This window comes from Oncorhynchus gorbuscha, linkage group LG23 (genome assembly GCF_021184085.1).
Source record: "Oncorhynchus gorbuscha isolate QuinsamMale2020 ecotype Even-year linkage group LG23, OgorEven_v1.0, whole genome shotgun sequence".
NCBI lineage: Eukaryota > Metazoa > Chordata > Actinopteri > Salmoniformes > Salmonidae > Oncorhynchus > Oncorhynchus gorbuscha.
In genome coordinates this window covers 15,707,103-15,721,445 of record NC_060195.1, presented here as the reverse complement: position 1 = coordinate 15,721,445, position 14,343 = coordinate 15,707,103, and the positions used below count along the sequence as shown (strand labels likewise).

At 38.1% G+C, this 14,343-nt stretch overlaps 1 protein-coding gene across 3 annotated transcripts in view; it reads right to left on the bottom strand.

Moving 5' to 3' along the window:
• LOC124011316 (actin filament-associated protein 1-like 1) overlaps window positions 1-14,343 on the bottom strand; it is a 111,100-nt gene that overhangs the window by 14,522 nt on the left and 82,235 nt on the right. For all 3 annotated transcript variants that reach the window (XM_046324561.1, XM_046324560.1, XM_046324562.1), the window contains exons 9-13: window positions 7,039-7,117; window positions 6,358-6,483; window positions 5,868-6,079; window positions 5,404-5,549; window positions 4,913-4,985 (exon numbers count right to left, since the gene is read on the bottom strand). In XM_046324561.1, coding sequence (XP_046180517.1) covers window positions 4,913-4,985; window positions 5,404-5,549; window positions 5,868-6,079; window positions 6,358-6,483; window positions 7,039-7,117 — 636 coding nt within the window. The remainder of the gene's footprint in view (window positions 1-4,912; window positions 4,986-5,403; window positions 5,550-5,867; window positions 6,080-6,357; window positions 6,484-7,038; window positions 7,118-14,343) is intronic.

Here is a 14,343-nt window from a genome sequence, read left to right as displayed (position 1 = left end):
GATTCAAGTATTTTTAGCCAGATCCTAATTGGTATGTTGCATTTTAGGTTCCTTTTGATGGCATAGAAGGACCTTCTTGCCTTGTCTCTCAGATCGTTCACAGCTTTGTGGAAGTTAGCTGTGGAGCTGATGTTTAGGCAGAGGTATGTATAGTTTTTTGTGTGCTCTAGGGCAACGGTATCTAGATGGAATTTGTGTTCGTAATCCTGGGAACTGGACCTTTTTTTGGAACACCATTATTTTGGTCTTACTGAGATTTACTGTCAGGGCCCAGGTCTGACAGAATGTACAGAAGATCTAGGTGCTGCTGTAGGCCCTCCTTGGTTGGCGACAGAAGCACCAGATCATCAGCAAACAGTAGACATTTGACGTCAGATTCTTGTAGGGTGAGGTCGGGTGCTGCAGACTGTTCTAGTGCCCACGCCAATTCATTGATATATATGGTGAAGAGCGTGGGGCTTAAGCTGCATCCCTGTGTCACCCCCCGGCCCTTTGGAAAGAAATGTGTGTGTGTTTAAAAAAAAAACATTTTTAACCGCACGCTTGTTGTTTGTGTACACACATTTTATAATGTTGTATGTTTTTTCCCCAACACCACTTTCCAGCAATTTGTATAGCAGACCCTCATGCCAAATTTAGTTAAAAGCTTTTTTGAAATGTACTATAGCATGAGAAGACTTTGCCTTTGTTTTGTTTGTTTGTTTGTCAATTAGGGTGTGCAGGGTTTCTGGGTTTCGTGGTCTGTCGTACGATAATTTGGTAAGAAGCTAATTTGACATTTGCTCAGTACATTGTTTTCACTGAGGAAATGAACTAGTCCGCTGTTAATGATAATGCAGAGGATTTTAACAAGGTTGCTGTTGACACATATCCCACTATAGTTATTGGGGTCAAATTTGTCTCCACTTTTGTGGATTGAGGTGATCAGTCCTTGGTTCCAAATATTGGGGAAAATGCCAGAACTAAGCCCGGTACTGAGGGGAAGCCCGGTACTGAGGGGAAGCCCGGTACTGAGGGGAAGCCTGGTACTGAGGGGAAGCCCAGTACTGAGAGGAAGCCCAGTACTGAGAGGAAGCCCAGTACTGAGAGGAAGCCCAGTACTGAGATGAAGCTCAGGCAGGTAGTAGGCTCCGGTAAATCCTGGCTGGCTGGCAGATCTGGAAGAGACTGGTTGTCGAGCAGATCTGGAAGAGACTGGTTGTCGGGCAGCGCTGGGCTGACTGGCGGCACTGGCGGCGCTGGGCAGACTGGCGGCGCTGGGCAGACTGGGAGCACTGGTGGCGCTGGGCAGACTGGGAGCACTGGCCGCGCTGGGCAGACTGGGAGCACTGGCCGCGCTGGGCAGACTGGGAGCACTGGCCGCGCTGGGCAGACTGGGAGGACTGGCCGCGCTGGGCCGACTGGAAGCACTGGCGGCGCTGGGCAGACTGGAGACTCCGGCAGCGCAGGAGAGGAGAAAGGCTCTGGCTGTGCTAAACAGGCGGGAGACTCCGACAGCACAGGAGAGGAGAAAAGTGCTGGCTGCGCTGAACAGGCGAGGTGCACTGGAGGCCTGGTGCGTGGTGCTGGAACTGGTGGTACTGGATCGAGGACACGCACAGGAAGCCTGGTGCGGGGAGCTGCTACCGGAGGACTGGTGTGTAGAGGTGGCTCTGGATAGACCGGTCCGTGCAGGCGCACTGGAGCTCTTGAGCACCGAGCCTGCCCAAGCTTACCTGGCTCGATGCCCACTCTAGCCCGGCCAATAGGAAGAGCTGGTATGTGCCGCACCGGGCTATGCTCCCGCACTGAAAACACAGTGCGCTCCATAGCATAACACGGTGCCTGCCCGGTCTCTCTAGCCCAACGGTGAGCACAGGGAGTTTGCGCAGGTCTCCTACCTGGCATAACTATTCTCCCTTCTAGCCCCCCCCAATAATTTTTTGGGGCTGCTTTTCAGGTTTCCTTGCCAACCGTGTTCCCTCGTATCGTCGGCTCCTATCTCCGGCTGCCTCTGCTCTCCTTAGTGCCTCCACCTGTTCCCATGGGAGGCGATCTCTTCCGGCCAATATCTCCTCCCAAGTGTAACAACCTTTACCATCCAACACGTCTTCCCATGTCCATTCTCCGAATAATTCATCCTCCCTTTGCTGCTCCAGCTGTCGCTGCCTGTTTATACCAGCGCCTCTCCGTTTTATCTGGCGTGTCTTTTTCTTTGACTCAATTTGCCTGTAGCCCTCTTCGCACTGCTGAAGCGAATCCCAGGCGGGCGCCTGCACTCTCTCTGGGTCGGCCGCCCACCTGTCAATTTCTTCCCACGTATACTCCATGCTTCTGCTGTCCATAACGTCGTTGCCAGTTACACGCTGCTCGGTCCGTGAGAGGTGGTGGATGTTTCTGTAACGGCGTTCGTCTGTTGAAGGAAGAGAGTCGGACCGAAATGCAGCGTAGTGGTTACTCATGACTTTAATGAAGGAAAACGGAACGTGAACCCTATTACAGCCTATCTGGTGAACACTACACAGAGACAGGAACAAACACCCACAAAATACAAAGTGAAAGTCAGGCTGCCTAAATACGGTTCCCAATCAGAGACAACAACAAGCACCTGACTCTGATTGAGAATCGCCTCAGGCAGCCAAGCCTAACACCCCTAATCAGCCGCGATCCCAAATAATACAAACCCCAATACGAATACAACATATAAACCCATGTCACACCCTGGCCTACCCAAACATATAACAAAAACACAAAATACAATGACCAAGGCGTGACACGTAGTTCATTCAAAGCAATTGGAGAATCCAGTGGGTTCTGGTCGTCTTTAATAGTTGATTCTAAGATTTGTATTTGATCATGTATTTCTTTCCATCTGATAGGGGTGTCAGTGGGCAGACTGTGAACGCTCTGAGAGACTCTGGTCTGAGGTCAGTGGGCTGACTGTGAACGCTCTGAGAGACTCTGGTCTGAGGTCAGTGGGCTGACTGTGAACGCTCTGAGAGACTCTGGTCTGAGGTCAGTGGGCTGAGAGACTCTGGTCTGAGGTCTGTGAACGCTCTGAGAGACTCTGGGCTGACTGTGAACGCTCTGAGAGACTCTGGTCTGAGGTCAGTGGGCTGACTGTGAACGCTCTGAGAGACTCTGGTCTGAGGTCAGTGGGCTGACTGTGAACGCTCTGAGAGACTCTGGGCTGAGGTCAGTGGGCAGACTGTGAACGCTCTGAGAGACTCTGGGCTGAGGTCAGTGGGCAGACTCTGAGAACGCTCTGAGAGACTCTGGGCTGAGGTCAGTGGGCAGACTGTGAACGCTCTGAGAGACTCTGGGCTGAGGTCAGTGGGCAGACTGTGAACGCTCTGAGAGACTCTGGGCTGAGGTCAGTGGGCAGACTGTGAACGCTCTGAGAGACTCTGGGCTGAGGTCAGTGGGCAGACTGGAACGCTGAGAGACTCTGGGCTGAGGTCAGTGCAGACTGTGAACGCTCTGAGAGACTCTGGGCTGAGGTCAGTGGGCAGACTGTGAACGCTCTGAGAGACTCTGGGCTGAGGTCAGTGGGCAGACTGTGAACGCTCTGAGAGACTCTGGGCTGAGGTCAGTGGGCAGACTGTGAACGCTCTGAGAGACTCTGGGCTGAGGTCAGTGGGCAGACTGTGAACGCTCTGAGAGACTCTGGGCTGAGGTCAGTGGGCAGACTGTGAACGCTCTGAGAGACTCTGGGTTGAGGTCAGTGATAAAGTAGTCTACAGTACTACTGCCCAGAGATGAGCTACAGGTGTACCTACCATAGGAGTCTGGGTTGAGGTCAGTGATAAAGTAGTCTACAGTACTACTGCCCAGAGATGAGCTACATGTGTACCTACCATAGGAGTCTGGGTTGAGGTCAGTGATAAAGTAGTCTACAGTACTACTGCCCAGAGATGAGCTACAGGTGTACCTACCGTAGGAGTCTGGGTTGAGGTCAGTGATAAAGTAGTCTACAGTACTACTGCCCAGAGATGAGCTACAGGTGTACCTACCATAGGAGTCTGGGTTGAGGTCAGTGATAAAGTAGTCTACAGTACTACTGCCCAGAGATGAGCTACAGGTGTATTTACCATAGGAGTCCCATCGAGGTCTACCATTGACTAAGTACATACCCAGCGTGCAACAGAGCTGCATGAGTTGTGACCCGTTTTGTTGGTTAAGTTGTTGTAGTTGTGCTTGGGGGGCATATGGGGGAAAGAAAGCTGTCACCTCAGGTAGGTGTTTGTCCCCCTGTGTGCTGAGGGTGTCAGGTTCTTGTCCGGTTCTGGTATTTAGGTCACCACAGACTAGTACATGTCCCTGGGCCTGGAAATGATTGATTTCTCCCTCCGGTATGGAGAAGCTGTCTTCATTAAAGTATGGGGATTCTAGTGGGGGAGGGGGGGGGGGATATAGGTAGCACACAGGAGGACATCTGTCTCTGTTGAGATCATTTCCTTTTGAATGTCTAGCCAAATGTAAAATGTTCCTGTTTTGATGAATTTAATAGAGTGAGTTAGGTCTGCTCTATACCAAATTAACATACCCCCTGAATCCCTTCCCTGTTTCACACCTGGTAGTTTGGTGGATGGGACTACCAGCTCTCTGTAACCTAGAGGGAAACCAGTGGGTCCATCTCCTCTATACCAGGTTTCTTGTAGGATGGCAATGTCTGTATCTCTCTCTCTCTTTCTTTTTCTCTCCCTCTCTCCTCTATCTCTCGCTCTCTTTCTCTCTCTCGCTACAAAGGTCACCGACTGAAAAGCATGTAACAGAGTGTGATGTGTTTGGGTGAATGATCAGAGGTTTCATATTCGGACCAGACAGTGACTGTCCCAACAGCTGCACCACCCCACCAAGACCAATCAGCCTGTTACCAACCCTACTGTCTGAGAATAATCCTTGTACAGTCCATCCATGTGTGTGTTCCCACCTGCTCTCCCTCATAGGGAACCTCGTCGTACGTCCTGGAGTCAGTAGAAGTGCTACTAGAAGATGTGGCCCACCTGAGAGAGAGAGAGAGAGAGAGAGAGAGAGAGAGAGAGAGAGAGAGAGAGAGAGAGAGAGAGAGAGAGAGAGAGAGAGAGAGAGAGAGAAAGAGAGAAAAGTGTGAGATTACAAAATGTGATTGTGAGACACTCGAACATTTGACAAACACGTCATCTCTCTCTCTCTCTCTCTCTCTCTCTCTCTCTCTCTCTCTCTCTCTCTCTCTCTCTCTCTCTCTCTCCTCTCTCTCTCTCTCTCTCACACTCTCTCTCTCTGTCTCTCTGTCTCTCTGTCTCTCTCTCTCTCTCTCTCTCTCTCTCTCTCTCTCTCTCTCTCTCTCTCTCTCTCTCTCTCTCTCTCTCTCTCTCTCTCTCTCTCTCTCTCTCTCTCTCTCTCTCTCGCTCTCTCTCTCTATCTCCCCCCTCTCTCTCTCACAGGAAAGAGTGTCTCGCGGCATCTCTGATGTTAGCGATGGTTTCCACGTCTACATAGTCGTAGTGTAGTGACTCTGGATCTGAGGCTGTACCTGTCTCTACCAGCAGAACACCCAGCCATCGCCCCAAATCATCAGAACTACAAGCCTACAGGAGGTGGAGGGAGATCGAGACAGAGAGAGAGAGAGAGACAGAGACAGAGACAGAGCGAGAAAGATAGAGAGACAGAGACAGAGACAGAGAGAGAGAGAGAGAGAGAGAGAGAGAGAGAGAGAGAGAGAGAGAGAGAGAGATAATTATCAGATTAGACAGAATCATTATACAAACAATCTGACATTACCAGCACATGCAGAAGACATTTTCTTGTTCTCCTTCAGTATTCCAATCTGCTAAACTTCTTGAAGTACTGTGTTGTAATGTATGGTGTCATGAATTGTATCCCATATTGCATGTAGAGTATTTTACCTCCAATGCAGCCACGTCTGTGCCCCCCTTCAGTATCCTGAGGGCGAAGGGGTGTTTGGGTCCCAGTCCTGGAAACACCTCACACCCATGGAGGGGTAGAGGGGCCAGGGAGGGCCGGGGGTCTCCTCTGTCAGGGTGGAAGTGGAGAGAACCCCCATACACACAACACCACTGGTCCCTCCATACCTGGCTCACCAACACAGACAGGTATCCTAGGCAGGAGAGGAGAGGAGTGGGGGAGGGGAGGAGAGGAGGACTGTAAAGGTATGGTTGGAATATAATTGCTGTTATCAATAGGTTATTGTGAAATTAACTTATTTTAGCTCAATTGTTTTTGTGAGTAAGTATGTGTAAATGTTTCAAGGTGAGAGAGAGACACAGATGGAATGAAATAGAGAGAAAATATAGAATAGTTCAGGGAAGGAGTGAGAGGTGAGACAGAGGAGGAGTGGGAGGTGAGATGGAGGAGGAGGGTGGGGGGTTGTCCCACCTCGTCGAGGGTCTGTGTCTAAGGAGGGGGGGTGTGCGTCGCCAGGTAGGAGGTGCTTTTTCTTGGAGAAACTGATGATACGTGTTATCTTACGACCTGCTGCTAGAGCCCCCCGCTTCACCTTACCTACACACACACACATGCACGCACGCACGCACGCACGCACGCACGCACGCACGCACGCACGCACACACACACACACACACACACACACACACACACACACACACACACACACACACACACACACACACACACACACACACACACACACACACACACACACACACACACACACACACACACACACACACACACACACACACACAGACAGAATAAAAGGTCATAGTTATAAATCCATCTCCATGTTGAGGGTCAAGCTACAAAGCAGTACAGAATAGAATGGAATATTCCATTTAGCATCCAAAGCAATACAGAATAGAATGGAGTATTCCATTTAGCATCCAAAGCGATACAGAATAGAATGGAATATTCCATTTAGCATCCAAAGCGATAGAGAATAGAATGGAATATTCCATTTACCATCCAAAGCGATACAGAATAGAATGGAATATTCCATTTAGCATCCAAAGCGACTTACAACAATGAGTGCAGACAAATTTTTTTCATCAGTGGCCCCAGCGAGAATCGAACCCACCACAAAACACAACAGTCTCTCACCATTCTCTCGGTTGTCCCTGTTATTCTCTCCTGTAGCCACTTCAACACTGTCTGACATAGTTTTCTCAACAGACAGCCTCTGAGAGGAAAGAGGAAGGATATAATAACAGTATATTCAGTTCAATCAGGAAACACAAAACACACAACAGTTCAGCCAATTCCACCTTGCTCCTCCCTTTCCCGTACCTCTCTCTCTAGCTGAATTTATGGCAGAGGCAGGGAGGGAGAGAGAGAGAGCAATGTTTTGCACAGAGTGACAAGCTTTAACCAGTTGAAAGTATATGTCAACTCTGTCAGTATTGTTTACAACCACCATGACTATGTCCCAAATGGCACCCTATCCCCTATTCTGTTATTATTCTGTTGTTCTGTTATTATTCTGTTATTATTCTGTTGTTCTGTTATTGTTCTGTTATTATTCTGTTATTATTCTGTTGTTCTGTTATTATTCTGTTGTTCTGTTATTATTCTGTTATTATTCTGTTATTATTCTGTTATTATTCTGCTGTTCTGTTATTATTCTGTTGTTCTGTTATTATTCTGTTGTTCTGTTATTATTCTGTTGTTCTGTTATTATTCTGTTGTTCTGTTATTATTCTGTTGTTCTGTTATTATTCTGTTGTTCTGTTATTATTCTGTTGTTCTGTTATTATTCTGTTGTTCTGTTATTATTCTGTTGTTCTGTTATTATTCTGCTGTTCTGTTATTGTTCTGTTATTATTCTGTTGTTCTGTTATTATTCTGTTGTTCTGTTATTATTCTGTTGTTCTGTTATTATTCTGTTGTTCTGTTATTATTCTGTTGTTCTGTTATTATTCTGTTGTTCTGTTATTATTCTGTTATTATTCTATTGTTCTGTTATTATTTGTTCTGTTGTTCTGTTATTATTCTGTTGTTCTGTTATTATTCTGTTGTTCTGTTATTATTCTGTTGTTCTGTTATTATTGTTCTGTTATTATTCTGTTGTTCTGTTATTATTCTGTTGTTCTGTTATTATTCTGTTATTATTCTGTTATTATTCTGTTGTTCTGTTATTATTCTGTTCTGTTCTGTTATTATTCTGTTGTTCTGTTATTATTCTGTTATTATTCTGTTATTATTCTGTTATTATTCTGTTGTTCTGTTATTATTCTGTTGTTCTGTTATTATTCTGTTATTATTCTGTTGTTCTGTTATTATTCTGTTGTTCTGTTATTATTCTGTTGTTCTGTTATTATTCTGTTGTTCTGTTATTATTCTGTTATTATTCTGTTATTATTCTGTTGTTCTGTTATTATTCTGTTATTATTATGTTATTATTCTGTTATTATTCTGTTGTTCTGTTATTATTCTGTTGTTCTGTTATTATTCTGTTATTATTTGTTGTTCTGTTATTATTCTGTTGTTCTGTTATTATTCTGTTGTTCTGTTATTATTCTTCTGTTCTGTTATTATTCTGTTGTTCTGTTATTATTCTGTTGTTCTGTTATTATTCTGTTGTTCTGTTATTATTCTGTTGTTCTGTTATTATTCTGTTGTTATTATTCTGTTTGTTCTGTTATTATTCTGTTGTTCTGTTATTATTCTGTTGTTCTGTTATTATTCTGTTGTTATTATTCTGTTGTTCTGTTATTATTCTGTTCTGTTATTATTTCTGTTATTATTCTGTTGTTCTGTTATTATTCTGTTGTTCTGTTATTATTCTGTTGTTCTGTTATTATTCTGTTGTTCTGTTATTATTCTGTTGTTCTGTTATTATTCTGTTGTTCTGTTATTATTCTGTTGTTCTGTTATTATTCTGTTGTTCTGTTATTATTCTGTTGTTCTGTTATTATTCTGTTGTTCTGTTATTATTCTGTTGTTCTGTTATTATTCTGTTGTTCTGTTATTATTCTGTTGTTCTGTTATTATTCTGTTATTATTCTGTTGTTCTGTTATTATTCTGTTGTTCTGTTTCTGTTGTTCTGTTATTATTCTGTTGTTCTGTTATTATTCTGTTGTTCTGTTATTATTATTCTGTTATTATTCTGTTATTATTCTGTTGTTCTGTTATTATTCTGTTGTTCTGTTATTATTTCTGTTATTATTCTGTTGTTCTGTTATTATTATTCTGTTATTATTCTGTTATTATTCTGTTGTTCTGTTATTATTCTGTTCTGTTCTGTTATTGTTCTGTTATTATTCTGTTGTTCTGTTATTATTCTGTTATTCTGTTGTTGTTCTGTTATTATTCTGTTGTTCTGTTATTATTCTGTTGTTCTGTTATTATTCTGTTGTTCTGTTATTATTCTGTTGTTCTGTTATTATTCTGTTGTTCTTTATTATTCTGTTGTTCTGTTATTATTCTGTTGTTCTGTTATTATTCTGTTGTTCTGTTATTATTGTTCTGTTATTATTCTGTTGTTCTTTATTATTCTGTTATTATTCTGTTGTTCTGTTATTATTCTGTTGTTCTGTTATTATTGTTGTTCTGTTATTATTCTGTTGTTCTGTTATTATTCTGTTGTTCTGTTATTATTCTGTTGTTCTGTTATTGTTCTGTTATTATTCTGTTGTTCTGTTATTATTCTGTTATTGTTCTGTTATTATTCTGTTGTTCTGTTATTATTCTGTTGTTCTGTTATTATTCTGTTGTTATTATTCTGTTGTTCTGTTATTATTCTGTTGTTCTGTTATTATTCTGTTATTATTCTGTTGTTCTGTTATTATTCTGTTTGTTCTGTTATTATTCTGTTGTTCTGTTATTATTTCTGTTATTATTCTGTTATTATTCTGTTGTTCTGTTATTATTCTGCTGTTCTGTTATTATTCTGTTGTTCTGTTATTATTCTGTTGTTCTGTTATTATTCTGTTAGTATTCTGTTGTTCTGTTATTATTCTGCTGTTCTGTTATTGTTCTGTTATTATTCTGTTGTTCTGTTATTATTCTGTTGTTCTGTTATTATTCTGTTGTTCTGTTATTATTCTGTTATTATTCTGTTCTGTTATTCTGTTGTTCTGTTATTATTCTGTTGTTCTGTTATTATTCTGTTGTTCTGTTATTATTCTGTTATTATTCTGTTGTTCTGTTATTATTCTGTTGTTCTGTTATTATTCTGTTATTATTCTGTTGTTCTGTTATTATTCTGTTGTTCTGTTATTATTCTGTTGTTCTGTTATTATTCTGTTGTTCTGTTATTATTCTGTTATTGTTCTGTTATTATTCTGTTGTTCTGTTATTATTCTGTTGTTCTGTTATTATTCTGTTGTTCTGTTATTATTCTGTTGTTCTGTTATTATTCTGTTGTTCTGTTATTATTCTGTTATTATTCTGTTGTTCTGTTATTATTCTGTTGTTCTGTTATTATTCTGTTATTGTTCTGTTATTATTCTGTTGTTCTGTTATTATTCTGTTGTTCTGTTATTATTCTGTTGTTCTGTTATTATTCTGTTGTTCTGTTATTATTCTGTTCTGTTATTATTCTGTTGTTCTGTTATTATTCTGTTATTGTTCTGTTATTGTTCTGTTATTATTCTGTTGTTCTGTTATTATTCTGTTGTTCTGTTATTGTTCTGTTATTATTCTGTTGTTCTGTTATTATTCTGTTATTGTTCTGTTGTTCTGTTATTATTCTGTTGTTCTGTTATTATTCTGTTGTTCTGTTATTATTCTGTTGTTCTGTTATTATTCTGTTGTTCTGTTATTATTCTGTTGTTCTGTTATTATTCTGTTGTTCTGTTATTGTTGTTCTGTTATTATTCTGTTGTTCTGTTATTATTCTGTTGTTCTGTTATTATTCTGTTGTTCTGTTATTATTCTGTTGTTCTGTTATTATTCTGTTGTTCTGTTATTTGTTGTTCTGTTATTATTCTGTTGTTCTGTTATTATTCTGTTATTATTCTGTTGTTCTGTTATTATTCTGTTCTTATTATTTGTTGTTCTGTTATTATTCTGTTGTTCTGTTATTATTCTGTTGTTCTGTTATTATTCTGTTTATTATTCTGTTGTTCTGTTATTATTGTTCTGTTATTATTCTGTTGTTCTGTTATTATTCTGTTGTTCTGTTATTATTCTGTTGTTCTGTTATTATTCTGTTGTTCTGTTATTATTCTGCTGTTCTGTTATTATTCTGTTGTTCTGTTATTATTCTGTTGTTCTGTTATTATTCTGTTATTATTCTGTTGTTTGTTATTATTCTGTTCTGTTATTTCTGCTGTTCTGTTATTGTTCTGTTATTATTCTGTTGTTCTGTTATTATTCTGTTGTTCTGTTTATTCTGTTGTTCTGTTATTATTCTGTTGTTCTGTTATTATTCTGTTATTATTCTGTTGTTCTGTTATTATTCTGCTGTTCTGTTATTGTTCTGTTATTATTCTGTTGTTCTGTTATTATTCTGTTGTTCTGTTATTATTCTGCTGTTCTGTTATTATTCTGTTGTTCTGTTATTATTCTGTTGTTCTGTTATTATTCTGTTGTTCTGTTATTATTCTGTTGTTCTGTTATTATTCTGTTGTTCTGTTATTATTCTGTTATTATTCTGTTATTATTCTGTTGTTCTGTTATTATTCTGTTGTTCTGTTATTATTCTGTTATTATTCTGTTGTTCTGTTATTATTCTGTTGTTGTTATTATTCTGTTGTTATTATTATTCTGTTGTTCTGTTATTATTCTGTTGTTCTGTTATTATTCTGTTGTTCTATTATTATTCTGTTGTTCTGTTATTATTCTGTTGTTCTGTTATTATTCTGTTGTTCTGTTATTATTCTGTTGTTCTGTTATTATTCTGTTGTTCTGTTCTGTTGTTTATTATTCTGTTGTTCTGTTATTCTGTTGTTCTGTTTATTCTGTTCTGTTCTGTTATTATTCTGTTGTTCTGTTATTATTCTGTTGTTCTGTTATTATTCTGTTGTTCTGTTATTATTCTGTTGTTCTGTTATTATTCTGTTATTATTCTGTTGTTCTGTTATTATTCTGTTGTTCTGTTATTATTCTGTTGTTCTGTTATTATTCTGTTGTTCTGTTATTATTCTGTTGTTCTGTTATTATTCTGTTGTTCTGTTATTATTCTGTTGTTCTGTTATTATTCTGCTGTTCTGTTATTCTGTTGTTCTGTTATTATTCTGTTATTATTCTGTTGTTCTGTTATTATTCTGTTGTTCTGTTATTATTCTGTTATTATTCTGTTGTTCTGTTATTATTCTGCTGTTCTGTTATTGTTCTGTTATTATTCTGTTGTTCTGTTATTATTCTGTTGTTCTGTTATTATTCTGTTGTTCTCTGTTCTGTTATTGTTCTGTTATTATTCTGTTGTTTATTTGTTCTGTTATTATTCTGTTGTTCTGTTATTATTCTGTTGTTCTGTTATTATTCTGTTTCTGTTATTATTCTGTTGTTGTTCTGTTATTATTCTGTTGTTCTGTTATTATTCTGTTGTTCTGTTATTATTCTGTTGTTCTGTTATTATTCTGTTGTTCTGTTATTATTCTGTTATTATTCTGTTGTTCTGTTATTATTCTGTTGTTCTGTTATTATTCTATTATTCTGTTGTTCTGTTATTATTCTGTTGTTCTGTTATTATTCTGTTGTTCTGTTATTGTTCTGTTATTATTCTGTTGTTCTGTTATTATTCTGTTGTTCTGTTCTGTTATTATTCTGTTGTTCTGTTATTATTCTGTTGTTCTGTTTATTATTCTGTTGTTCTGTTATTATTCTGTTGTTCTGTTATTATTCTGTTGTTCTGTTATTATTCTGTTGTTCTGTTATTATTCTGTTGTTTGTTATTATTCTGTTGTTCTGTTATTATTCTGTTGTTCTGTTATTATTCTGTTGTTCTGTTATTATTCTGTTGTTCTGTTATTATTCTGTTGTTCTGTTATTATTCTGTTGTTCTGTTATTATTCTGTTATTATTCTGTTGTTCTGTTATTATTCTGTTGTTCTGTTATTATTCTGTTATTATTCTGTTGTTCTGTTATTATTCTGTTGTTCTGTTATTATTCTGTTATTATTCTGTTGTTCTGTTATTATTCTGTTGTTCTGTTATTATTCTGTTGTTCTGTTATTATTCTGTTGTTCTGTTATTATTCTGTTGTTATTCTATTGTTCTGTTATTATTCTGTTGTTCTGTTATTATTGTTGTTATTATTCTGTTGTTCTGTTATTATTCTGTTGTTCTGTTATTATTCTGTTGTTCTGTTATTATTCTGTTGTTCTGTTATTATTCTGTTGTTCTGTTATTATTCTGTTATTATTCTGTTGTTCTGTTATTATTCTGTTGTTCTGTTATTATTCTGTTGTTCTGTTGTTCTGTTATTATTCTGTTGTTCTGTTATTATTCTGTTATTATTCTGTTGTTCTGTTATTATTCTGTTGTTCTGTTATTGTTCTGTTATTATTCTGTTGTTCTGTTATTATTCTGTTGTTCTGTTATTATTCTGCTGTTCTGTTATTGTTCTGTTATTATTCTGTTGTTCTGTTATTATTCTGTTGTTCTGTTATTATTCTGTTGTTCTGTTATTATTCTGTTATTATTCTGTTATTATTCTGTTGTTCTGTTATTATTCTGTTGTTCTGTTATTATTCTGTTGTTCTGTTATTATTCTGTTGTTCTGTTATTATTCTGTTATTATTCTGTTGTTCTGTTATTATTCTGTTGTTCTGTTATTGTTCTGTTATTATTCTGTTATTATTCTGTTATTATTCTGTTGTTATTATTCTGTTGTTCTGTTATTATTCTGCTGTTCTGTTATTGTTCTGTTATTATTCTGTTGTTCTGTTATTATTCTGTTGTTCTGTTATTATTCTGCTGTTCTGTTATTGTTCTGTTATTATTCTGTTGTTCTGTTATTATTCTGTTGTTCTGTTATTATTCTGTTGTTCTGTTATTATTCTGTTGTTCTGTTATTATTCTGTTATTATTCTGTTGTTCTGTTATTATTCTGTTGTTCTGTTATTATTCTGTTGTTCTGTTATTATTCTGTTGTTCTGTTATTATTCTGTTGTTCTGTTATTATTCTGTTGTTCTGTTATTATTCTGTTGTTCTGTTATTATTCTGTTGTTCTGTTATTATTCTGTTGTTCTGTTATTATTCTGTTGTTCTGTTATTATTCTGTTATTATTCTGTTATTATTCTGTTGTTCTGTTATTATTCTGTTGTTCTGTTATTATTCTGTTGTTCTGTTATTATTCTGTTGTTCTGTTATTATTCTGTTGTTCTGTTATTATTCTGTTGTTCTGTTATTATTCTGTTGTTCTGTTATTGTTCTGTTATTATTCTGTTGTTCTGTTATTATTCTGTTGTTCTGTTATTATTCTGTTGTTCTGTTATTATTCTGTTATTGTTCTGT